The sequence below is a fragment of the Tursiops truncatus genome, chromosome 4, assembly GCF_011762595.2.
Source record: "Tursiops truncatus isolate mTurTru1 chromosome 4, mTurTru1.mat.Y, whole genome shotgun sequence".
NCBI classification, from domain to species: Eukaryota; Metazoa; Chordata; class Mammalia; order Artiodactyla; family Delphinidae; genus Tursiops; species Tursiops truncatus.
Window position 1 is genome coordinate 133,150,338 of NC_047037.1, and position 27,616 is coordinate 133,177,953.

The 27,616-nt window shown below is 41.2% G+C and overlaps 2 protein-coding genes across 6 annotated transcripts in view; both read left to right on the plus strand.

The window, feature by feature from the left end:
* Positions 1-12,257: 12,257 nt before the first annotated feature.
* Positions 12,258-27,616, plus strand: part of MRPS6 (mitochondrial ribosomal protein S6) — a 66,048-nt gene continuing 50,689 nt past the window's right edge. The window contains exons 1-2 of the mRNA XM_073804465.1: positions 12,258-12,412; positions 12,551-12,750. Coding sequence (XP_073660566.1) covers positions 12,706-12,750 — 45 coding nt within the window. The 5' untranslated portion in view covers positions 12,258-12,412; positions 12,551-12,705. The remainder of the gene's footprint in view (positions 12,413-12,550; positions 12,751-27,616) is intronic.
* Positions 12,612-27,616, plus strand: part of SLC5A3 (solute carrier family 5 member 3) — a 33,772-nt gene continuing 18,767 nt past the window's right edge. Inside the window, exons 1-2 of one of the 5 annotated variants that reach the window (XM_073804464.1) lie at positions 16,755-26,333; positions 27,033-27,226. The gene's annotated coding sequence lies outside the window, so the exon portion shown is untranslated. Of the gene's footprint in view, positions 12,751-13,487; positions 13,597-16,754; positions 27,227-27,616 lie in introns of those variants that run through there. The other 4 variants (XM_019922813.3, XM_019922814.3, XM_073804463.1 and 1 more) reach the window with 4 other exon arrangements.

A 27,616-nucleotide genomic window follows, 5' to 3' on the forward strand; every position in this document is an offset into this window, starting at 1 on the left:
GCAGAGGGGGGAAGCTTCGGAGCCGCGGAGGAGAGCGCAGTCACAGGGGTGGAGAGGGCAAAGCGGAGATATTCCCGCAAAGAGGATCGGTGCCGACTGGCACTCACCAGCCCGAGAGGCTTGTCTGCTCACCCGCCAGGGCGGGCGGGGCTGGGAGCTGAGTCTCGGGCTTCGTTCTGAGCGCAGGGAGAGGAGTGGGGTTGGCGGCGTGGACACAGCCTGCAGGGGGTTAGTGCGCCACGGCTAGCCAGGAGGGAGTCCAGGAAGTCTGGACCTGCCGAAGAGGCAAGAGACTTTTTCTTCCCTCTTTGTTTCCTGGTGCGCGAGGAGAGGGGATTCAGAGCGCCGCTTAAAGGAGCTCCAGAGACGGGCGCGAGCCGCGGCTAACAGCGCGGACCCCAGAGACGGGCATGAGACGCTAAGGCTGCTGCTGCCGCCACCAATAAGCCTGTGTGGGAGCATAGGTCACTCTCCACACCTCTCCTCCCGGGAGCCTGTGCAGCCCGCCAACGCCAGAGTCCCGGGATCCAGGGACAACTTCCCCGGCACAATGCACAGCACACCTCAGGCTGGTGCAACGTCACACCGGCCTCTGCCGCCGCAGACTCGCCCCGCACACCGTGCCCCTCCCTCCCCCCCCCCCCCCCCCCCCGCCCTGAGTGAGCCAGAGCTCCCGACTCAGCGGGTCCTTTAACCCCGTCCTGTCTGGGCAAAGAACAGACGCCCTCTGGCGACCTACACGCAGAGGCGGGGCCAAATCCAAAGCTGAGCCCCTGGGAGCTGTGAGAACAAAGAAGAGAAGGGGAAATCTCTCCCAGCAGCCTCAGGGGCAGCGGATTAAAGCTCCACGATCAACTTGATGTACCTACATCTGTGTAATACCTGAATAGACAGCGAATCATCCCAAATTGAGGTGGACTTTGGGAGCAACAATATATATTTTTTCTTCCTTTTACTCTTTTTGTGAGTGTGTATGTGTATGCTTCGTTGTGTGATTTTGTCTGTACAGCTTTGCTTTTACCATTTGTCCTAGAGTTCTGTCTGTCGGTTTTCTTTTTTTCCATATAGGTTTTAGCGCTTGTTATCATTTGTGGATCGGTTTTTTTGGTTTGGTTGCTCTCTTCTTTCATTCTTTCTTTTTTTCTCCCTTTTCTTCTGAGCCGTGTGGCTGACAGGGTCTTGGTGCTCGGCCGGGTGTCAGGCCTGTGCCTCTGAGGTGGGAGAGCCGAGTTCAGGACATCAACCAGAGACCTCCCAGCTCCACGTAATATCAAACGGCAAAAGCTCTCCCAGAGATCTCCATCTCAACGCTAAGATCCAGATCCACTCAGCGACCAGCAAGCTACAGTGCTAGACGCCCTATGCCAAACAACTAGCAAGACAGGAACACAACCCCACCCATTAGCAGAGAGGCTGCCTAAAATCATAATAAGGTCACAGACACCCCAAAACACAACACCGGACGTGGTCCTGCCCACCAGAAAGACAAGATCCAGCCTCATCCACCAGAACACAGGCACCAGTCCCCTCCACCAGGAAACCTACACAACCCACTGAACCAACCTTAGCCACTGGGGACAGACACCAAAAACAACAGGAACTACAAACCTTCAGCCCGTGAAAAGGAGACCACAAAAACAGTAAGTTAAGCAAAATGAGAAGACAGAGAAACACACAGCAGATGAAGGGGCAAGGTAAAAACCCACCAGACCTAACAAATGAAGAGGAAATAGGCAGTCTACCTGAAAGAGAATTCAGAATAATGATAGCAAAAATGATCCAAAATCTTGGAAATAGAATGGAGAAAATACAAGAAATGTTTAACAAGGACCTAGAAGAACTAAAGAGCAAACAAACAATGATGAACAACATAATAAATGAAATTAAAAATTCTCTAGGAGGAATCAATAGCAGAATAACAGGCAGAAGAATGGGTAAGTGACCAGGAAGATAAAATAGTGGAAATAACTACTGCAGAGCAGAAAAAAGACAAAAGAATGTAAAGAATTGAGGACAGTCTCAGAGACCTCTGGGACAACATTAAACACACCAATATTCGAATTATAGGGGTCCCAAAAGAAGAAGAGAAAAAGGAAGGGACTGAGAAAATATTTGAAGAGATTATAGTTGAAAACTTCCCAAATATGGGAAAGGAAATAGTCAATCAAGTCCAGGAAGCACAGTGAGTCCTTACAGGATAAATCCAAGGAGAAATACGCCAAGACACATATTAATCACACTATCAAAAATTAAGTAAAAGAGAAATATTAAAAGCAGCAATGGAAAAGCAACAAATAATATACAAGGGTATCCCCATAAGGTTAACAGCTGATCTTTCAGCAGAAACTCTGCAAGCCAGAAGAGAGTGGCAGGACATATTTAAAGTGATGAAAGGGAAAAACCTATAAGCAAGATTACTCTACACAGCAAGGATCTCATTCAGATTTGACGGAGAAATTAAAACCTTTACAGACAAGCAAAAGCTAAGAGAATTCAGCACCACCAAACCAGCTTTACAACAAATACTAAAGGAATTTCTCTAGGCAGGAAACACAAGAGAAGGAAAAGACCTACAATAACAAACCCAAAACAACTAAGAAAATGGTAGTAGGAACATACATATTGATAATTACCTTAAATATAAATGGATTAAATGCTCCAACCAAAAGACATAGACTGGCTGAATGGATACAAAAACAAGACCCATGTATATGCTGTCTACAAGAGACCAACTTCAGGCCTAGGGACACATACAGACTGAAAGTGAAGGGATGGAAAACGATATTCCATGCAAATGAAAATCAAAAGAAAGCTGGAATAGCAACTCTCATATCAGACATAACAGACTTCAAAATAAAGACTATCACAAGAGACAAAGAAGGACACTACATAATGATCAAGGGATCAATCCAAGAAGAAGATATAACAATTGTAAATATTTATGCACCCAAAAGAGGAGCACCTCAATACATAAGGCAAATGCTAACAGTCATAAAAGAGGAAATCGACAGTAACACAATCATAGTAGGGAAATATAACACCCCACTTTCACCAATGGACAGATCATCCAAAATGAAAATAAATAAGGAAACACAAGCTTTAAATGATACATTAAACCAGATGGACTTAATTGATATTTACAGGACATTCCATCCAAAAACAACAAAATACACTTTCTTCTCAAGTGCTCATGGAACATTCTCCAGGATAGATCATATCTTGGGTCACAAATCAAGCCTTGGTAAATTTAAGAAAATTGAAATCATATCAAGTATCTTTTCTGATCACAACGCTATGAGGCTAGATATCAATTACAGGAAAAAAATCTGTAAAAAATACAAGCACATGGAGGCTAAACAATACACTACTAAATAACAGAGATCACTGAAGAAATCAAAGAGGAAATTTAAAAATTCCTAGAAACAAATGACAATGTAAACATGATGACCCAAAACCTATGGGATGCAGCAAGAGCAATTCTAAGAGGGAAGTTTATAGCAATACAATCCTACCTCAAGAAATAAGAAATGTCTCAAATAAACAACCTAACCTTACACCTAAAGCAATTAGAGAAAGTAGGACAAAAATATCCCAAAGTTAACAGAAGGAAAGAAATCATGAAGATCAGATCAGACATAAATGAAAAAGAAATGAAGGAAACAATAGCAAAGATCAATAAAACTAAAAGCTGGTTGTTTGAGAAAATAAACAAAATTGATAAACCATTAGCCAGACTCATGAAGAAAAAAAGGGAGAAGACTCAAATCAATAGAATTAGAAATGAAAAAGGAGAAGTAACAACTGACACTGCAGAAATACAAAGGATCATGAGAGATTACTACAAGCAACTACATGCCAATAAATGGACAACCTGGAAGAAATAGACAAATTCTTAGAAAAGCACAACCTTCCAAGACTGAATCAGGAAGAAATAGAAAATATGAACAGAGCAACCACAAGCATTGAAATTGAGACTGTGATTAAAAACCTTCCAACAAACAAAAGCCCAGGACCAGATGGATTCACAGGTGAATTCTGTCAAACATTTAGAGAAGAGCTAACACCTTTCCTTCTTAAACCCTTCCAAAATATATCAGAGGGAGGAGCACTCCCCAACTCATTCTACGAAGCCACCATCACCCTGATACCAAAACCAGACAAAGATGTCACACAGAAAGAAAACTACAGGCCAATATCACTGATGAACATAGCTGTAAAAATCCTCAACAAAACACTAGCAAACAGAATCCAACAGCACATTAAAAGGATCATACACCATGATCAAGTGAGGTTTATCCCAGGAAGGCAAGGATTCTTCAATATACGTAAATCAATCAATGTGGTAAACCATATTAACAAATTGAAGGAGAAAAACCATATGATCATCTCAATAGAAGCAAAAAAAGCTTTTGACAAAATTCAACACCGATTTATGATAAAAACCCTCCAGAAAGTAGGCATAGAGGGAACTTATCTCAACATAATAAAGGCCATATATGACAAAACCACAGCCAACAACGTTCTCAATGGTGAAGAACTGAAACCATTTCCTCTAAGATCAGGAACAAGACAAGGTTGTCCACGCTCACCACTATTACTCAACATAGTTTTGGAAGTTTTAGCCACAGCAATCAGAGACAAAAAAGAAATAAAAGGAATACAAATTGGAAAAGAAGAAGTAAAGCTGTCACTGTTTGCAGATGATATGATACTATACATAGCGTATCCTAAAAATGCTACCAGAAGACTATTAGAGCTAATCAATGAATTTGGTAAAGTAGCAGGACACACAATTAATGCACAGAAATCTCTTGCATTTCTATACACTAATGATGAAAAATCTGAAAGAGAAATTACGGAAACACTCCCATTTACCATTGCTCCAAAAAGAATAAAATACCTAGGAATAAACCTACCTAAGGAGACAAAAGACCTGTATGCAGAAAACTATAAGACACTGATGAAAGAAATGAAAGATGATACAAACGGATGGAGAGATATACCGTGTTCTTGGATTAGAAGAATCAACATTGTGAAAATGACTATATTACCCAAAACAATCTACAGATTCAATGCAATCCCTGTCAAACTATCAATGGCATTTTTCACAGAACTAGAACAAAGACTTTTACAATTTGTATGGAAACACAAAAGACCCGAATAGCTAAAGCAATCTTGAGAAAGAAAAATGAAGCTGGAGGAATCAAGCTTCTGGACTTCAGACTATACTCCAAAGCTACAGATCAAGACAGTATGGTACTGGCACAAAAACAGAAATATAGATCAATGGAACAGGATTGAAAGTTCAGAGATAAACCCACACACATATGGTCACCTTATTTTTGATAAAGGAAGCAAGAATATACAATGGAGAAAAGCCAGCCTCTTCAATAAGTGGTGCTGGGAAAACTGGACAGCTACATGTAAAGGAATGAAATTAGAACACTCCCTAACACCATACAGAAAAATAAACTCAAAATGTTTTTTTGTTTGTTTCTGTTTTTGTTTTTGCGGTATGCGGGCCCCTCACTGCTGTGGCCTCTCCTGCTGCTGACCACAGGCTCCGGACGCACAGGCTCAGCGGCCATGGCTCACGGGCCCAGCCACTCCGCAGCACGTGGGATCCTCCCAGACCGGGGCACGAACTCATGTCCCCTGCATCGGCAGGCGGACTCTCAACCACTGCGCCACCAGGGAAGCCCTCAAAATGTTTTAAAGACCTAAATATAAAGCTAGACACTATAAAACTCTTAGAGGAAAACATAGGCAGAACACTCTATGACATAAATCACAGAAAGATCCTTTTGGACCTACCTCCTAGAGAAATGGAAATAATAACAAAAATAAACAAAAGGGACCTAATGAAACTTAAAAGCTTTTGCACAGCAAAGGACAACTTAAACAAGATGAAAAGACAACCCTCAGAATGGGAGAAAATATTTGCAAACGAAGCAACTGACAAAGGATTAATCTCCAAAATATACAAGCAGCTCATGCAGCTCAATATCCAACAGGCAAAAAACCCAGTCCAAAAATGGGCAGAAAACCTAAATAGACGTTTCTCCAAAGAATACATACAGATTGCCAACAAACACATGAAAGAATGCTCAACATTACTAATCATTAGAGAAAAGCAAATCAAAACTACAATGAGGTATTACCTCACACTGGTCAGAATGGCCATCATCAAAAACTCTACAAACAATAAATGCTGGAGAGGGTGTGGAGAAAAGGGAACTCTCTTACACTGTTGGTGGGAATGTAAATTGATACAGCCACTATGGAGAACAGTATGGATGTGCCTTAAAAAACTAAAAATAGAACTACCATATGACCCAGCAATCCCACTACTGGGCATATACCCTGAGAAAACCATAATTCAAAAAGAATTATGTACCACAGTGTTCACTGCAACTCTATTTACAATAGCCAGGACATGGAAGCAACCTAAGTGTCCATCGACAGATGAATGGATAAAGAAGATGTGGCACATTTATACAATGGAGTATTACTCAGCCATAAAAAGAAACGAAATTGAGTTATTTGTAGTGAGGTGGATGGATCTAGAGTGTGTCATACAGAGTGAAGTAAGTCAGAAAGAGAAAAACAAATACCGTATGCTAACACATGTATATGGAATCTAAAAAAAAAAAAAAAGAAAAAAAGTGGTTCTGAAGAACCTATGGGCAGGACAGGAATAAAGACACAGATGTAGAGGATGGACTTGAGGATACAGGGAGGGTAAAGGGTAAGCTGGGACGATGTGAGAGAGGGCATGGACTTATATATACTACGAAATGTAAAATAGATAGCTAGTGGGAAGCATCTGCATAGCACAGGGAGATCTGCTCAGTAGTTTGTGACCACCTAAAGGGTGGGATATGGAGGGTGGGAGGGAGATGCAAGAGGGAGGAGATATGGGGATATACGTATATGTATAGCTGATTCACTTTGTTATAAAGCAGAAAGTAAAGCAATTATACTCCAATAAAGATGTTAAAAAAAAAAGAACAATTCTGGGCCTGCAATAGGCAGTTGGGGATACTTCACAATAATGTTAGAAGAAAAACTAACTGCTTCAATAAGTGGAGATGCAGAAAGTATTTTGTCTTTTTAAAGTCATAAAGTTAAAAAATACATTAAGCATTTCTTTCCTAAAAAATAAGATATTGTGGTAAGGAGAACATCTCCCACAAACATCCCATAATTTATTTGCAGGCGAGGGTAGGCAAGGGTGCAAGTAAGAGAACATTCCATTTTAGGCAAACTTTGCTTTATCTTCTTTTTTTTCTTATAAGTGGAGCCCAAATTTGAGCTGCACCCCCCCCCACCCCCCCAAAAAACCCTTATTTTTTCAAGATTAAAAAAATAACTTGGGGGCTTCCCTGGTGGCGCAGTGGTTGAGAGTCCGCCTGCTGATGCAGGGCATACGGGTTCGTGCCCTGGTCCGGGAAGATCCCACATGCCGCGGAGCGGCTGGGCCCGTGAGCCATGGCCGCTGAGCCTGCGCGTCCAGAGCCTGTACTCCGCAACGGGACAGGCCCGCATACCGCAAAAAAAACCAAACAAACAAAACTTGGAAATTGGGGAATTAAAAGAGAGGAAGATGTTTAGGGAACTCCCCAAATGCCTGACCTAACAACATATGTAGCACACAGGATTTCATTCTGCAAGGCACACAACCAATAGCACATGCAAGCTGACGGGGTGAGAGAGGTAAAGATTAGCCTAGATATTTCTTAGAGGCTTGCTGAGAAGACAGAAAGAATCACAGGCAAATCAACAAGGCTGAAAGGATCTAAAAGGGTGGGCAAGGCTGTGGGTAGGGGGTTTAGGAATTACCACCGGTATACTGGTAAATCATTTAAAAACAAAATAAGCGTGAAATGTTGTCACTTGGGTGTGGGCCATCGGATGAGGAACAAAGGTACGTACTGAGCAGCCAGGCAGAGAAACAGGATTTTACAGGTCCATGTTCTGGGAGCAATTAGCGATGGAACAATCTCAGGTCTTAGTGAAGTGAGATACAGGATGGGGAGCTCACATTTGCCAGAAATGGTGGCTCCCTTTCATCAGCAAGAAGATGATAGGCTGATGAGAGTGATGATTGACAGCCTTAAATATGACTTGATTCCACCGTGGGATTATTTTCTCCGTTGATTGAAAACATTCACATTTCTTCACTTTCTGAGGGTTGTATTTAGAGATACAGGACTCTTTGAGATATCTTTGAGAATTAATGATCTAGTGTGACTCAAGGTCAAGCCTCATTATACTGTAATATAAAATAAAAGGGTAAACGTGATTAAACTTATGTAGGGCATAAGCTGAGGTTACTTTTTTGAAATAGGATCAGATTTTGACTTCTTATTTTTTCTTTTCTATTCCCTCTCATAAAAACTTACTTGAAAATGTATTATAATTTCTGGCTAATCAAATCTTAAATGTATACCATATCAAATCTTTAGGAGACTCTAAATTACAGAGTAATTTTTTTTTTCTTGTAGAACTGAAACTGTGTTCTTTGACTAACTAATACCTCCTCTTTCCCCTGCTTCTCCCAGGTCCTCCCAATCACCATTCTACTCTCTGCTTCTATGCGTTGAACTATTTTAGATGCCTCATATGAGTGGTATCATATAGTACTTGTCTTTCTGTGTCTGGATTATTTCACTTTCATAACGTCCTCCAGGTTCACCCATGTTGTCACAAATGGCAACATTTCCTTCTTTTTAAAGGCTGAATAATGTCCCATTTACCACATCTTCTTTATCCACTCATGGACATTTAGACTGCTTTCCTGTCTTGGCTGTTATGAATAATGCTACAATGAACATGGGAGTGCAGATATCTCATTAACATCTTGATTTCATTCCTTTAGATATATACTCAGAAGAAGGATTGCTGGATCATATGGGAGTTTTATTTTTAATCTCTTGAGGAGCCTCCATACCGTTTTCTATAGTGGCTGCACCAATTTACATTCTCACCAATAGTGTACAGGTTTCCCTTTTCTCCACACCCTCGCGATACCTGTTGTCTCTTGACTTTTCGGTAATAGTTATTCTAACGGGTGTGAGGTGATATCTCAATGCGGCTTTGATTTGCATTTCCTAGATGATTAGTGATGTCAAGCTCCTCTTCATGTACTTGTTGGTCATTTGCGTGCCTTCTGCTGAGAAATGTCTGTTAAGTTCCTTTGCCCATTTTAAAATCAGGTTATTATTTATTTATTTAGTGCTGTGAATAGTATGAGTTTCTTATATATTTGGATATTAACACCTTATTAGATATATAGTTTGCAAATATTTGCTCCCATTCTGTAGGTTTCTTTTTCATTTTGTTGATTATTTCCTTTGCTGTGCAGAGGCTTTTTAGTTTAATGCAATCCCATTTGTCTATCTTTGCTCTTGGTGTCATATCCAAGAAATTATTACCAAGGCCAATGTCAAGGAGCTTCTTCCCTATGTTTTCTTCTAGGAGTTTTATGGTTTCAAGTCTTATATATACATCTTTAACCTATTTTGAGTTGATTTGTGTGTGTGTGTGTGTGTGTGTGTGTGTGTGTGTGTGTGTGTGGTGTAAGACAAGTCCAATTTTATTCTTTTGCAAGTGAATATCCTGTTTTTCTGGCACTATATGTTAAGAGACTATCCTTTTCCCATTGTGTATTTTTAGACCCTTGTTGAAAATCATCCATTGATCTCATATGTGTGGGTTTATTTCTGTGCTCTCTATTCTGTTCCATTGGTCTGTATGTCTGTTTTTATGCTAGTACCATTTTGAGTACTATAACTTTGTAATACAGTTTGAAATCAGGAATTATAATGCCTCCAGCTTTGTTCTTCTTGCTCAAAATTGCTTTGGCTATTCAGCGTTTTTTTTGAAATTCCACATGAATTTTAGGATTCTTTTAAAGAAGTTCTCTAAAAATTGTCATTGAGATTTTGACAGGGATTGCACTGAATCTGTAGATTGCTTTGGGAACTATTGGCATTTTAACAATATTAATTCTTCCAACCCATGAACATGGATATCTTTCCATTTATTTGTGTCTGCTTTAATTTGTTTCATCAGTGTTTTGTAGTTTTCAGTATACAGACATTTCACCTTTTTGGTTAAGCTTATTCTTAAGCATCAGAGCAATCTTAAAATTTATACATGGATACTGAAGAAATATTTTATAATTCTAAATGATGACTATACATTGCACAAAAATCTTTTTTGGTGAATTTACATTTATAGTTACAGTAGGAAGACACTAAATTCGCAGCAGCATTCTCTATGATTTTATTATTATTTTAAAATGATCCCGCCAGCATTCTGCAGCTGTGCTTAAAAAAAAAAAAAATTGAAGGGGTGTAAAGTTTATTAACAACAACAAAAGATGGAACAGTAAACAGCTACTGAACATGGGATACTTCCTTATTTACAAGTTTCGCTGCAGAAGGCCTGTTTTAATCAGCATTTCAAATAATCAAAGGAGTACAATGTTCCATTTTCTCCTTTTCAGAAGAAATGGAATGAGCCCTCAGGCAGCCACCAGCTTGGGAGAGTTGGGGGTGCTGACTGTGTTGAAGCATTAGGCAATCAGGCTAATTTCCTTATGCTACTTCTCAGGTTAGAGGGAGGAGGAGAAGCAGCAGCCACATTCTCACTCACCCCTGGGCACTGGGGGAAACTGTGGTGCTTCCTAGGTGGAATGCTAAAAGCTGAAGTCAGCTCTTGGTATTGCCCTGGTCTTTGGCTCAGCATATTCCTTTGGGGTCCACATGTTCTCATTCAAACGGGGACATATGATTGATAACAGGAGGGACAGTTGAAGTAGGGACCATCCTGGGAAACCTGTAACTCACTTCTGAAGGTCCAGAAAATTCCTTACTTCCTTATTTTATTTATTTACAATATTCTACTCTTTATATCCAAAGGCGAAATTACACTAACCAGGTAATTTGTATTAATACTTCTATGGTTTCTCTTTGGAAGAATATGTGTGGTGTAGTCCACGAAAGGAAAATGTTAAAATCCAGGTATCACAGAAGAGTTTGTGTTCAAACCATCCTCATCTCTGGTGATGGATGGGAGGTTGGGGATGAGAAATAGAAAGGTGTCTGGATAAGGTGACAAAGGGACTCGTTCTTGGTTCACACAGAGCACGTCTACTGAATAAGAGTATGAGCTCAGTCTCCATAGTCTGGATGCAAACTTTGTCTCTGTTACTATCATAACCTTTGCGTGTCTGTATTTCTAAATCCCTAAAGTGGGGTTAAGAATAGTTCTTGCCTCATTGCAATGTAAAAATCGTAGCGTGGTGCCTGATCCATTGTTAGTGCTCAGTAAGTTTTACCTATTATTAAAGCACTTAAAAGTTGACAAACATTTCGCCTACGGACCATTTTAATGGGGCAAGCATGGGCAGAGGCTACAGTTGCAGGGGACTCCGACTCTAAAGAGTGCAGCTGGAGACAAATGCATTTAGTACAACTCCTGTCAGGGAGAGTACTGCCAACGGCTGGAGGGAGGTGACCTCTGCGTTCGTGCTTGAGGGGGTAAGGGGTACACAGGATGAGGCTCCACTCCTTCCAGGGCACGCACGATCCTGGACAGTTACTAAGTGGCTTTCCAAGCATTCAGCTGGTTCTCTAAATGAACGCCCAGTAAACATTTGCGCCAAAGTCTTAGCCTATCCTTAGCAACAGCACGTGGGTCAGGCCGTGCTCATAGAATAACAAATGCCGGTCTGTGCAGGCATCGTTCTCAGCGGTTTAAGAGCATCAACTCACTCAAAGGCATCACAGCCCTGGGAAGTAGGTGCCCTTCGCATCCCCTTTTTGTAGGAGCCTGCCCAAGGTCAGGCAGCCGGCGAGGGACGGGCACGATCCGAACCCGGCGGCCCACTGCCTGCGCCTGGCGCCCACTTCGCCGCAGAAGGGGCCCCGGGAAGCCGCGCCAGCAGCCGCACTGGAACGGAGAGCTGTGGGCAAGGGCGCGAGGGGTAGCCGGCCCCCCAGCCCCTGTATCCCCCGCGGAGTGCGGGTGGGGGACGCAGACATAAGCGGGAACATTCCGGAACCCAGGTGCGCGGCCGGGGGCGGAGAGAGCCCCTGGTCCGGCCGAGATCCCGCACGGAGCAGCGCAGCCACGGAGGAGGCCCCTCACGCCGATAAGTCGCGGGGTAGGGGCGCGCGCACGGGCCAGACCGCACCGCAGCGCACGCGCACACGGGGGCGCAGGCTCGCCCGCCGCCCAGGATGAGACGGAAGGCATGGAAAGTTCCAGCTGGTTCGAGAACTGTACGTAGCAAGCGCGGCGGCAGCGGCGGCGGCAGGGTTGGAGGGGGCGTGCGGCTGGCGCTGGAGGTTCCCGGCCGAACCCGCGGTGCCTCCCCCCGCGCAGCACCTGCGGGGCCAAGGTGGGGGGTCCGGCGGGGACCGCGGGCGGCGGGGAGCGCGGCTGTGGAGGGGGGCGGCGCAGCCGCCTTACAGAGGGGGCGTGGCTTGGCCTACGGGGGCGTGGCTCGCTGAGGGGGCGTGGCGCCCCGTCTGCGCAGCTGCCAGAGCCTTAAAGCCCGGGCTCGCTCGGCCGGAGTGTGCTTTCGCCGCCTGGGAGCTTTCCGGCCCAGCATCCTGTCCGGTCCGTGCGGTCCCCGCCCTCCTGCGTCCCGGGAGCCGGCTCGGTTCGGAGCCGAGAGCTGCGTGTTCGGGCATGCCCCGCTACGAGCTGGCTTTGATCCTGAAAGCCATGCAGCGGGTAAGTGACCTTCCCCTCAGAACCCGCCTTCCCGCGCGGGCGCCCTCGCAGCCGCTAGGCCGCCGCCCCCCGCCCTCCCCGCCCTCCCCGCGCGGCCGGAGGGGGCCGGGGCCGCGGGCTGCGGGCGGCGGGCGTCCGCGCTGAGGGGGCGCGTGGGGCCGGCCGGCCCGGCGAGGCCGCGTGCGCGCGGCCGCGGGAGGGTGTGCCTCGCACGCGGCCGCCGGGCGGTCTGGCTGGCGGGCGGGCGGGGGACGGGGGGCGGGGCGGCCCGCGGGAGTCCAGTGGAAGGTCCGCGGGAGGACAAGCGCCAGCGCCCGACCCCGGCCCGGGTCCCGCGCCCGCCGTCGCGAAGCTGCCTCGTCGCCGGCCCCGCCGCTGCCGCCCGCTCCGGCCCAGCTCCGCCGCCCACCCGCCTCCGCCTCGCCTCCGCCGGCCGCCCCGGAACTGTCCGCGCTCAATAAAACCTTCTCCAAAGCGTGTTTGTGCGATTGTCTGGACCACGGTCGCGTAGAACCGGCTCTCACGTCAAAAAAAAAATCTTTGACTTCTCGTTTTCTGACTTCAGCGACAGCCCTGCTCCGGGTGCCCTTAGCCCAGTTTCATTCATCCAAGTTGTGGCCTTTTTTGCGCCTTCCGGAAGAAATTTGGCTCCCTCTGCTTTTGATTGCTCTTGAGGTAGAGGATTTCAGGTTTGGAGGGATGTTAAGCGATCCTGCAGTCCGTTCACTCCAGGTAACGCTGTGGCCGAGGACAGGGACCCGCGGCCCGGAGGCAGCTCTTCGTTCTCTGTTCTGGGTCAGGTACTCCTCAAGCCGTCGCCGAAATCCCCATTCTTCCGTGAATTCGGTAACGTAGAGTGTGGTGTGTGCTTTTTTTCCTCCCCCCCTTCCCTTCCAGGTATAATAATAAAAATGATAATAATTCGATGTTCGAACTTTGGGAAGATAGCTTCCTACAGCGCCAGAGGCTTGGGCACATTCCATGTTTTGGGTCAGTTTTGAAAAGGAGCTGTTAGGAAGTTAAGCCTGGGGTCTTGGTCCAAGCGCTGTTGAAACGCTGCCAATCACAGAGCATTAGAAAATCGTTCCGTTCTTTGCACACTGTAAAGTGGAAAAGACACCAGTGTCTCTCGATCAGGTCTGGAGAGTCTGGTCAGGCATGCCATTGTGTCCCCAAGCTTGTTCTCCCTGAATTTGGGGGAGGGTAAGATTGCATTGTTTAGCCTCCTGAGTATTGCCCCTTTCTTGGCCCTCTTCTCTCTATACTGAAATGCACTGCTTAAAGAGAATGGGAACAATGAAGAAAAGAAAAGCACAGTATTAAAAAGGAAACATTTAAAATTATGTGGCAGTTTAAGTCCTCCCTTTAAGTTATGCGTTTTAGGAGCTATCAGAACCTGGGAAATGGAGATACTGAAATTTCTTTTGTTTCACCTTGTTTTAGGGAGAAAACAAGTATCATTAAACAGTCAATGTATTTGAGTCAACGTATAGACATAGTATTTGTTCATTCCATAAACCTTTGGAATGAAAATTCAGAACTCTTCTTTGTCTTTAGCATAGCTGCCAAGTACTGTACATTTGTCAACAGAGCTTCAAGTATGTTAGTTAAATGTATTTCCTCTGTGTTCCTTTTTTTTTTTTTGTATCCTGTAACAACCAGGATTCACAGTCTTTGGTGTGGATCATACATTTTTTACTCCAGTTCAGATAAGCCACATAGTACAGTGTATTTAAAATAATAATTCAATTAACCTTCCTTGAAATCCTGGTGAGGTTGGGCAGGGGCCCTTTGCAAATAATCAAGGTGAACTCCTCCCTGGAGGCGGAGGCCTCCATGGCTACAGATAAGGACATTGTAACAATGATGAAGTTGTGTTGAAGAGATCCTTGACCTAAATAAAGTAAGATTAAACAACAAAAAATTTCTCTTTTTGTATTGTTCATAAAACCTGTTTTTGAGTAGGTTGTCAATGGGTAACAAACACAAAGACTTACTGGTTTTGAACAGTTTTGCTTGCTTTCCATTTGGGGAAATTGGATCCTAAAATAAGATCCATACTTTGGGGGAAATGAATGAAAAATGCCACCATGAGCTTGTATATCTCTGACAGGCTTTGGGGAAGCCTTCCTTCTAATATGCAGTGGTTTGCAGGTCCGCTTGCAGGTAGCCTATTCTATGTAACTCCTCAACTTTAAGACGCATATCTTTTATATTTTTAGATTCTGAAATGTATACCTCTTAGTGTACCCCTTGATGACTTATTTTCCTTTCCCACCTTCCTCAGATCATTTATGTATCTTGGAATTGAGGAAATATTCTAATGTTAGACAACTCTTGTAAAAGATGTGGAAGTTGCAGTCTTTTCTTGGATTCCCAGAGAGGTTTTCCTGTTTCTTTTTTGTGGTACTCTGTAGGCCTGAAGAGCATTCCTCCTCTCTTTATGGTGAAAACTGAGCATAGAAGAGATTTAAAACTTTAGATGCAGGTACTGTGTTGAGGCTCTCACAGCATTTCTTGTGTTAAAGACCCACTGCACTGTAGCACAGACTCTCGTGGGAGTCCCCATTGGAAGATTTCAGGGTGTAGTATATAGAATGAATCTTTATTGAACTACATACAATTGTGTGTTAGTCACTTAGAAGTTTCAGTTCTATCTTTTTCTCAGTTTGCAATTGGAAGTCCATTATAATGAATCGCTGCTTGTGTTGCGCTTTCAAGTTTGTGTACTAACGAATGTAGATACCAGCCCTCCCAAGAAGAAATTTATTTGCAGGTACCATTTAGCTTGAATTTTATTAAAACGTGTGTATGTAAAGTTGTCTTTCTGTATTCCCCCTGTTTTTAATTTAGCGTGAAAAGTAGATAAATGTGGTTAATTCTGAAAGTTGATGCAGTAGAGTAATGGATGTTGTGAAACCAGACTTTTAAAGGTGATGACTAAAGCCATTTGAAAAGGTGGTTGCTTAGACCAGTTGTAGATTGTTAGGTAGACGTGTCTCCAGAATAAAAAGGTATTGAAAAGTCTTGTCATCGGTCAGCATCGTAAGAGTTTTATTCCTTTCTGGCAAACACGGTTTTCAAGGCTGTAGTATGGAAGGACATAGCTGTAGAAGAAAGATCACAAGCTGCAGGGTTCCAGGCAGTCTCAATTCAGCATATGGAAAACCTTTTCTAACAACTGAAAAAGTAACGAATTGCCTGTGAGATGGTGAGTTTTCTCTCCACCTCTACCCTGACCTCTTGCAGTGGGAATGTTTAGGTAGATAGAGGAGGAGGGGTCATGCATTTGGTAGGTGAGATATGACACTGAATTCTGAGGTCCCCTGAGAGTTTGAGAAATGGCTTGTCCTTTGATTTCACTTTGAAATTTGATTTAACACATTGGTATTTCATTTCAGCTAGGTAAAAGATAGATTGAAAAGACAATTTTTGAATTTTAAAGCCACACACTGTGTTGAAAAGCTGTGTGAACTTCGTAGAAAATTTTTACGTTTGGGATAGGCTCAGGAAGAGGAATTTTGAGGTTAAAAAAAGATCTATGCAGGACATTTATATATTTTGGTTACTTAGTTTAGGAACACTTTATCATGTCTTAGCACGTTTGCCCAGAGGATGATCACAATTGGCATATTTAGAGTTGTGAAAGCCCTGGGAAAATATTTTTTCCTGAAGTCTTCTCATTTCTACTTAGGAATTTTTACATGAAGAATTAAAGGTTAATGGTTTAAATAATAATTAGTTTAATTCTAAGTGAATATAGGTATGTACAATAAAATAGCATTTATATATCCTCTGGCATAATTTTTCAAATAAGAATAAAAGTAGATAGCTACTTTGGAAATCAAATTCTTTTTCATTAAAAGAGATTTCACAAGTTATTTTATGTTTAATATCCTTCATTTTTAATTTCATTGAAAATCAGATTATATTTTAAATTTTACGATAACATTGAATTAGTTCTTTGTAAGTAAAGAGTTCTACGATGTACTGAGTTTAATTTATGACTTGGGTTTTATAAGTTTAGAAATAGGAGTGTAGTGATATTCCTAAAACTGTGCAAAGCAGTAGGTTTTCTGATAATGCAGTGAAGAGTCTCTTCTATTTCTCCTCAGTCAAGCCTTTTGGGTTAGAAAACCTGGCAAAAGTTGTGTGCTCTAGAGTTGTGTCCCAAGTTTAGGATCTTGTGAAAGTAATTGCTACAAAATGTTTGCATTTTAGATACTTTTTGTAGGCATAGGGTCTAATAATGAACTCAAGTATGGAACTGGCCAACCGTATGTCATTGTAGCTTGACTTGCTTGGCAACATTTGATAACTAGGAGCTAGTGATACTTTTGTTGTCAGTTGGTGGCAGACAGAAGTTCAAATGGAAACATATTTGTTCTAGTTGTCAGATGGCTAAGTTAGTCTCTTTTTCCTTCTGTGAGCCCTCCCTTAACAGCTTAGCTTGTATCTTTAATAATCACCCTTTGTGTTTTGTCTACTTGAAATCAGGCAACTTAAAATAGTTATCCAGTAACGAAAGACTTGAGCCTTGTGGGCAATGTTGTACTTTCACTTGGTACTAAAGTTTTCTTGGGTTACAGCTTATTGCCGCAGCAAGTGATTGAAGAAGGAGTCCTGTTCCTGCCCCTGAGCTTACAGCTAAGGTACAAGGAGTGGCTTGGGGGTAAGGAATCCTTCCTCACCAGACATGGTTTGTATGTATGAAGACTGCTTGTCAGAAGTTTGACATTCTGCACTAAATTCTTTGGTTATTCGTGACTCACACATTCAGTACAGCTGTTTGTTGCTTTTTAGAATCTACATGTTTCAGATGCAGACTGCTGTTGAATCTTCTCACCTTTAGATTATAAAATCACTTTAAAGAAAACTGAGTGTGAAAGCATTGAGGAAATTCTGAAGTAATGTTTTTCATCTAGTACCTTCACTGTATTTGTAGTTCAGGTAGAATTTGTCTGTTCAAGATGAGGAATACGTCTTTTTAGTGGAAGGCAGTTCTAAACCAACAAGGAATGTTACCAACACATGTAGTTAATCTCTTAGGGGAATCAAATTTAAGGAATTAGTCAGATTTAAAGAAATCATTCAAATTTAATGAATGTTTGGTAAGTTCTCAATTTATCTAAAGGAAAAACTACCCTCAGAAGTTCGGAAAAAGACAGTTAATCCAGTCCTGTTATCCTTGTTGTACTTAGAGCAGGAGTTGGCAAACTATATGGTTCACAGGCCAAATCCAACCTGTCACCTGCATTTGTATGGTCTGTGAGCTTAAGAAAGGATTTTACATTTTTAAATAGTTGGGAAAAAATTAAGAGTATTTTATGAAAGTTATATGAAGTTCAAATATCAGAGTCCATAAATGCAGGTGTTTTGGAACATAACCCTATTCATTTGTTTATATTTATTATCTGGTCCTTTACAAAAAAATTGCTGATCCCTTATTTACAGACACATGATTTCCTAGGTTCACCATTTCTCTTAGCTTCTTACAGTGCTGTTTTCTGAGATTTCTGCTTTGATTCCTTCCTTTCCCTCCTCTTTATATACTGTACCTTTGCCTTCATGTGGTTTGACCTTCATATGGTTTGCCTTTTTTTTGGTAACAAGTCAAGAACTCTGGCATTTTGTACTCTTCTGTGCTGGTTATAGCCTCCTGGATGTTCCCTTGGGTCTGCAAACTCAGTGTGGTTCAAACTTAATGAGTTGCCTACCCCAAAACTTGTCTAACTTATTTCTGTTTGTAGCTTCTGTTTTCTATCACATGTGGCTGAACCAATCCAACTCTTTGTTCCTTCAGTCTCAATCCCATATAGTCTCTTCTCTGCCCTAGCTGAACTACTTATGTTTCTTGCTTGGATTCTTGCAGTTTCTTAGGTGGTCTCTCTAACATATTGCTGGGGGGAGGATAATCAATGCCTGTAAATATGCTTTTTGGAGTGCAAGAATATAAGTTCTTGAGGTACTTTGAAAGAATTAAATTGGGATGCATTTTTAAGGAAATAACACAAATCATTGTCACAAAGCATTGTATAATGATGCCTTTTTGATTACATCATTACCGTCCCATATCAGTTGATTGTGTCAACACCATTGCCAAATTACAGCACATTCAGAAATGTGCTCTTTTTCAAAGATATTCCTAATGAAGTCTGGCATCCAAGGCCACCTGTGATATGACTCCAGTCTTTTTTTTTTAAACCTCATCTCTCAATTTCTTTCATTCTCCATTTCGTATAGTACTAAGTAAAGAGAATTGCTGTAGATCCCTATAAATACCATTCCCTTTTATTTCCTTCGGTGCCTGTGTCACACTGCTTTTCTTGGAATGCCCTCCTGTATTACCCCATCATCTCCATGAAAACATGCTTCAAGTTCATTTTAACTCATGTGGTACATGAAACAAATATTGAGGACCTGCACTGTTATGAGTATAATATTTCCTTTGGACTTGCATGGTGTGTTTCTGTGTCTTATCACATGGACCACTTTCTACTTAGTATTACAGTTAATTGGTGAATGTTTCATATCTCCTTTGGTAGGTTACATGTTCTTGAGGGTCAGGTCTGTTTCATTTCTGTCCTCTGCTCTGCTTTGCACACAAGGTTGATGTTCACTTAGCTGCCTTATGGGGAATCCTCTTCTATCTGTCTAAAACAGTTCTTGAATGTGAGATAGCATGCTGACCTCTTGTGCTAGTAAGTTGCTTTCAAGTCAGTACACTTTGCACTGAGAGAGTTGTATGCTTATCAGAAGTTGTGTTGGTTTCCAAGACTCTTTCATGGCAGGTAATCTTGCTTTTATAATAATTTAAATATGTAAACTGATGAAATGAATGCAAACTTTTTTTTTTTTCCTGAAAACCAAGTTGGATTCTTTGGAAAAACTTGATAAAGGTGAGTCACTAAAATAACGGCTGTAGAATTAGATATGGCTGTAATACCAAAGTTTTGGAGGAAGAATAACAATAATCCAGGATGATTCTGTATGTAGACTGCTTTACAAGATTTCTTAAAGCTTTCCACTTTAATGAAACTGGAATGGAGATTGTAGATGATGCATTTATAGGTACAGTTTAGATCAAGCAGCAGAAACTTCGGTCAGCAAGGAGCTCCACATCATCAATCCCATTCTCCAAGTGCTTGACCCCATATTAAGATTGGCAAATACGTTTATGTGTTAAATGTAGATAAAATGTTATGTATGTATGATTTTTTGATTTCCTATTTTAGCCTTAATCCCTTTTTTACTTACTACTTTTGTATATGATTGTTTTGGATACAAAGGCTTTTGCTTCAATAAGTGCTCCGATTTTTGTTTTCTAAATGAATGGAAGAAATTAAGATCCGAAATGAAGATCCTGGTTGTGTTATGTTGGAATAAACAAAGAACTGACACTGGGACAGCAGAAAGAGCTTTAGAAACAATGAACCTGGTTTTGGTTCCTGGCACCTACACTAGGAGTCTTAACCCTCTTGGATCCTCATTTCTGTCTGTAAGACGGGAGTGATCCCTCAGTTGGAGCGTCTTTGAAGATAAAATGGTAACACGACCTTAGAGGTAGTAGGTGTTCAGTATGTCATTAAAGTAGCTTTGTGATCTCAGGCAAGTTATCAAACTTTATTGTGTAGTTTTCCATTATTCCCACTTTCTTAATGAAGAGACTCCAAAAGATAAATTTTGTTATGTGTAAGCTACCAGAATCCAAGACTGAATCAAACCTGGAATATAGTACTTGCTCAGAAATTTTTGTATTAGTGAACATGAGCCATACTGCATAATAGCTTGCATGCTAATTAAGCAAGGTCTAGCTTCTGCATCCGTGAAACGTAGAATGTGTGTGTGAGGGAGCCCATGAATGAACTCCACTGCTTGGAACAGCCTCTCTGTCAGACAGATGTGCAGCGTTTATTCAGTAGCTACTGGCCTTTCCCAGTCTGAGTGCAGTGGGGTTCCTCATCAACAACTAAACTGTTTGCAAGTGGGCTTTGTGTTCATCTCTCTCATCTGACCTTGTATAACTAGTACTTAGGTTTAATGTGTTTTTTAAGTGAGAAGGTTGGGAAAAGTGAAGAACAGGGAACAATCTAAAGAAAAGAATTACTTTAGATAGGCTAAGTGTCCAGGTGATTTGAGGCAGGTGGATGGAAAACTTAGTATTTTAATCTTCAGTAAATGTTTGATTGCTAATTGCCAATTGCTAAATCTTTAGGGATGACCCTTTTTCAGTAAAATCAATACATGGAGCAGATATATCATAGCCTAATTGATTTCTGCTGCTATGTGATATCTTCAGTTAGTATTTTACTTTTCATTTTTGATGGAGCTATGTATTATAAAACTACATCTTTCCTTTTAATTGTTGATTTTGAGAGATTTTTTTCCACTCCTATTGGTACAGATTTTTTTCTTACAAAGGAATTAAAATACAACAGTATTATTTTTTAAACATAGCATATGTTGCTGGAATGTATATGTTTCATTAACATTAACATGTTAACATTCATTAACACGCTTGATTGATTTTTAAATAATTGTCTTGTAAGCCAGGGGTACCTGTGATCCAAGTCAAAAATAAGACCATTTACAAGAGAATGCACATATTGTATTGATGTGTACTTAACTGTCAGTTTTTTAAGTCCAACTTTGTTTCAGACTTAATTTGTGACTTTTTTTCTACCTGATTATTTTACTCTGAAGCTGCATAATGAAATATTGGGTGATGTAGGGTATTGGGTGCTGTATGAAGCAGGGTTGAGAAATATGTGTGTGTGAGCGTATAATAGTGGATGAAGAAACAAGAATGTGACCAAGAAGATCGAATAGTAATGCTGCTAACTTTGAAATCATTTTCATTGTGTTTGGAGATGGCAATGTGAAGTGTAAATATATTCATGAGTTAATGAAAGCTGTTTAACAAAGTTGCCTAAGAAATGGAAAGGTTATATGTTGAATTCTTTTGACTACGGTGTTTTAAAAACTGGGTAAGTATGAATCAGCCTTATTTTGTCATAGTTTGGAGTGTTGTAATTCAAGACTGAAAGGAGTTAGGTGGGCCTGTGGTAAAATGGTAGAGCTGCTAGGGGTGGGGGGAAGGTAGGGGTGTGTGTGTGTGTGTGTGTGTCTGTACATGTGTGTGGGTGCACACATACTTGTGGTGCTGGTGCTTACCACTACAGTCTATTATTGCCATGGGGAGTGTGGGCCAGGTTTTGCCAGCTTGTCCTTTTCTATCCTATTAGCCAGAAATCCAGATTTTACAGGAAGTCTGATTTTTAAGATGTCGCAACTAAAAATATTTAAGCACCATGGACCTAAGGAAATGTATCTGTTGGTCAGGTATGGCTGCCACCTTGTAATTTCTGATTTAGATGATGGGCTTGAGATGTTCTTTAAAGACATCCTTAATTGCCTTTAGAACTCTTTTAGCATTTAGGTTACAAAAATTGCTGCTCACACATTGACAGAAACCATCTAGTTAATTGGTCATTGATTTACAGTAGGACTTATAATTAGTAAATGGCAGACATGTTCATGCTTAAAAGTAGTATCAGTTTCTAGTTCTGGACTCGTGGATTATGTATGCCCATTTAGGCTAAGTGTACGTACAGACTTCAGAGAGCTGTACAAAGACTGAGGCGTTGACTTAGTATGAACTGTCAGAAATTGGTATTCATAGTCCACTTTTTCTTTAGATGTCTGGGTGATTGCTTATTTTAAGCAAGGTTTACACCCACTGTACTAAAGCCTTACAGGTTTGAAATACTGCTTCCTGGAAAAGACAGATTTATCTAGAAAATGACATTTTTTTGCTCAGGGTATATCTGTGAAATTCACATTAGTTTATATGACACATGATCCTTGGAATATAGTATTACTATGAAAAAAATTAGGTGCTCTTCTAGTCAGAGGATAGAACAAGAGGATGATACAATATTATAATTTTTGGTCAGGCTTCATGTTTCCATGGAATGGAAGCCAAGTCATTACCTTGACTGACTTGCCCTTTTTGTCTTTATTACTTCCCCACTCTCACTCCAGATACATAACAGCAAAAGTGCAAATAAACTCAGGTCCAGTTTGTTCTTCCCTACCTTTCAAGTCCAGGATATAGTTGATTTGTTCCCATCCCTCTCCCCCATCATTTTTATTATGATTACAGTGCCCTAGTTAAGGGAATCCTTACCCACTTTGGGAACATTTCAGTAGAGGTTGATGTGGATGAGAGCTTAAAAATGGAATTGCAAGTGAAAGTAGGGACTTAAAACCTCGACCTGGAGCTCCCAGTGCTCATAAAGTGGCATTTCCCTGCTTCTGTCCTAGCATCAAGAATTCCTGGTTCTGAATTCCCTGGCAGTCCAGTGGTTAGGACTCCGTGCTTTCACTGCTGAGGGCGAGGGTTCGATCCCTGGTCGGGGAACTAAGTAAGATCCCACAAGCCATGTGGCGTGGCCAAAAAAAAAAAAAAAAAATTCCTGGTTTTGTCTTTGTTTAGACTTCAGTGTCTCCTTGACACCTACCTTGCCTATTATAACGCTTTAATTTTGTCAGGTGTAGAAACCCAAGTGCAGCTATAACAGCCAGATTGCTGTGGATATACTTCAGTATGAGAACACATTGACTGTGTGGTGGTCAGGTCATAGCTGAGCTTGGATTTCAGGTGCTGGGAAGGTCCTCGTGTGGGGACCCATGTGTAGTCTTTGCCTGTATTAGAAGGATGGAGGACCAAAGTCCCAGATACCTGTCCTGTTTTCAGTTGCTTAGGTGTCCTGTGTGCAAATTATGAATATAAGACATTGTTCAGTACTGGTTTTGATTCGGATTCAAGGTGAGTTTCTGCTGCTGAATAAAAAGCGAAATTTTGCGGTAAGGTCTTTGCCAGGCGTATGTTGCAGGGAAGGTGTACTTAAGTGTCCTTTTAAAAAAATTGCTTCAACCATTATTAAGTAAATATATGACCCAGTAGTAGGTTGTTTTGATTGTCATTCTTTTGTGCTGATATACTGCTTGCCTTCTGTTTTGTTGGCAGTTACATGAGAAAGCAGTTTTGTGAAGTATACTACCTTGAAAACCTTAGACACTGAGTTTCTATCAGGGATGATCTTTAGTCCACCAGACTCTAGTAGCATGATTGGTCTCAGGAATGCCATTCTTATGTATAGACTGAGGGCCAGGATTTTATGCAAATTCAGTTTAAGGAGATTAAAGTGAAGAAAAGAAATTCCTTCTAATACCATTTCCTTTATTAAATATTTTATCTGATTAGGATGAAATAATTGGAAGCTACTTATAATTTCAACATCTCCTACCTTCTGACATCCAAGGAAAGCACTTCTGATCTTACTTTTCTGGATTTTTATACCAGTCTACTAGTTCTGTCTTTGAAATGTAAGAGAAAAATCCAGCTGCGTTTGTAATCTACAAAACCATGCCTCAGTTTTATGTTCACTTCTTAGGTTCAGTTCAGGGCATAATTTCTTCCAGTCCTTCCAAATTCTGTTAAAGTTATCCTGTTCGTGGTCCTATTGTTTACTACTTGAAAATCCTGTATTCCCTAAACCTTGGAGAAGATGAGAAGGTTTTAAAATTTTCTAACCAAAAGTATCTGCCTGAGGAAACATCGCAATTTCAGGATCTTCTATTTTATGACTTGGCCTCCTGGGAGAATTAGAATCTAGTCTACCAGGAAGACTCTTGTGTTTACATTTTCTGGCCTCAGTCTCATGGAAAAATGAGAAACTTCTTGGCCTCTGTTCTTCTAGGAACATAAAATTGGAGCCAAGTAGGATGAGAACAGAAAACATGACGGTAAACCACCAAGTTGACCTGGTTGGATGTCCGAGACCTGTAAATCTTATGGTTTGTAATACCTAATTCTTAGTGGCTGGTTTAAGCAGGGTGTGTGTGTGTGTGTGTGTATTCCCTCCACCCCTTGAATATTCAGCCATCTTAAGGGTTAGATAGTGTGATCTCCATTTTACACGTGAAAAAACTGAAGCAGAAAGGTACCCGGGACCACACAGCTCAGTAAGGGGCCAAGTCAGGATCCTAAAGGCAGTCTCAAACTAGAAGCTATACTTTTGATCACTGCATCTGTAGAAAACAGTGTACACTGTACTGTTATTAGAGCTATAAAGTCCCTTTAGACTGAAGGATACCTGTTTTGAGTGCCTAGTAGGTGCCAGCACGACCATGTGTTTGGGGAACAGAGGGTTAAACTGTAGGACAAAGTTCCAGCTTTCATAGGGCTTACATTCTAATGAGGGAGACAAACTAGCAAATGCTGTGAAGAGAAACAGCAGGATGAGGGGACAAATGTGGCCTTATATTTTCGTTATAGTGCTCAGGCAAGGCTGAGACTAAAGTGAGGGAGCGAGCCATGGCCATTAACTGGGGGCAGAAGAGCAGGGATGAGTGCAGAGGTCTTGGAGTGGTTATATTAACATGGCATTCAATTCAGCAGGCTTTTATTTTATAGGTCGTCTTCAAGCTTTCCTGAAAGAATTGACAGCATATGACAGTTTAATGCTTACTTTTTTTCCACAGGACTTTTATCTAGTAATCTATCTTGATGAATTTGGCTTGAGGTACATGTTTTTCTCATTTTATGGAAGTGAGAATTAAGATGTGGACTCGAGCATACGTAAAGGTGACTCGTTTAACGAATCTCCATATTGTACCCATCACCCAGTTTCAGCAGTTATCACCATTTACCACTCTTGCTTTATCTCCACCACCCCTTCCCTTTATTTATTTATTTTTTTTGCTGGAGTATTTTGTATTTATCTTAAAATTTTAAACCTTTAGAAGAGTTACCAGTATAAGAACCATTCAGTTAACACCTGTATGCTTTTCACGTAGATCACTAATTTGCCATATTGGCTCTTTTTTTATCATTTGAGAGTTGCAGGCATTGTTGACATGCCTTTCTTAGGAATAAGGACTTTCTTCCTAACCATAGGAATAAGGACTTTCTTCCTAACCATAGCATGACCATTACACTCAGATTTGACATCAGTACAATACAGTTATAGAATGTTCAATTTGTGTTCTAATTTACCTTGTTATTCCAGTGTTATCCTTTAGTTCTTCAGTCTGTTATTCAGTCAAGGCTCATGTATTTGGTTGTTGTTTAGTCTTTTTGATCTAGAGCAGTTCTCAAGCCTTTGTCATTAAGGACAGTGTCACTTTGAAGAGTCCAGGCCCTTTGGTCGGGAGAATCCCTCAATTTGAATTTGTCTAGCTGCTTTCTCATGATTAGAGATTAGGTTAAACATTGTTGGCAGGAATGTTACATAGGGATGTCAGTTTGTCCCACTGTTGGGGATGTCAAACAATTATTTGGTTTAGGTGATATCCACCAGATTGCTCCATTATAAATGTACCTTTTTTCCTTTAGTAATTATTAAGTGATTTATGGAGTGACAAACTTGATTGAGACTCATATTCTTTTCTCCAGCAGTCTTCCACTGGATTTAGCATTTATTGATGATTCAGAATCAGTTATTGCTGGAGTACTGCAGCAAATGCAGATGCAGATATAAAATTTCTCCTATAAATATTTATCATGTATCTAAAAGGTAAGGGCTTAAAAAACAAAAACAAAAAACCACAGTGCCTTTATGCTACCTCACTACAATTCCTTAACATGTAATATCCATATTCAGATGCCCTGAATTGTCTCAGTTGCTTCTCTACAGTTGATTTGCTTGAATCTGAATCCAAGCATCCACAGGTTGTATTTACTTGATGTTTTTGCAAGTGTTCCTGGGTATAGCATTCATGTCTGCCTTTAGAGATAAGATTAATTCTTGATGGGTGTAGGTGTTGACAGCTTCATGCATCCATTCTGAAGTTCCCATCAAACTTTCTTTCACCTAAGCGTTCTAGTTCTAGCATGCATTGTAATCATTGCCTAGGGACATTACTTCATTAGGGATTACGAAAGGTGATTCTCAGATTGCATCATTCCTTCTGTATCGATGAGCAGATTTTTTTCTGACCTGTGTTTATTTCCACTTTTTTATGTATACCTTCCTGGGGAGAGTTGTAAAAGGATACATTCTTCATCTTTACAGAGGATGGTTCTGGACTTCCTTAGTAATTCTGTAATATGTCCTCAATTTTCTCATATGTAAATTTGGGGGTAATTATGCCTACCTCTTGGGGATTTTGTGAGGATTAAATGGTCCGGTACATGTAGCTTAAAAATGGTGCCTGGCACTCATGTTGGGGTAAGCGCTAGTTATTAAAGTAACTTTTTCATTTAATTCTTCAAGTGTAATGGAGAGGCAGAGATGGGAGAGGTTCTTCATGCGTTGACATCAGCAGGATGCTTGAATTTGTATAGAGTGAGCTGAGCGAAGTGCTGCTTGCCCACACCAGGCTGTCCTTTTTGACTGCATGGAAACAACCATAATACACGAAGCATATATCACTGCACACTGTGAAATGGATATTGACAATTGAAGAGGTAAAATCTGGAACACATTCTGAAATGGAGTTAGTACAATGAAGGGAAGTAGGTAGGTAGGGAGGATGAGATGGTGGCTCCAGGTACAGGTTTTTACTATGTCACGGCCCTTTGAGATTTTTATCTGAACAAAGGGCAGCATGCTTGCCTAGTCTGATTTGTCTTGTTATCATTCTACACTCAACTAGAGCTGTTTCAGATTGCAAATCACTTTGGTAGGGGAGGAAATGCTTTACTTCTTCTTCGCCTTTTAATCTGCCTTCTCTTTCTGCTTTAAAAAAATCCCACTGTTGATAATTATATAGAGTGTTGGAAGGAAGTTTAACACTCTTTTTTTTTTTTTGCGGTACGCGGGCCTCTCACTGTTGTGGCGTCTCCCGTTGCGGAGCA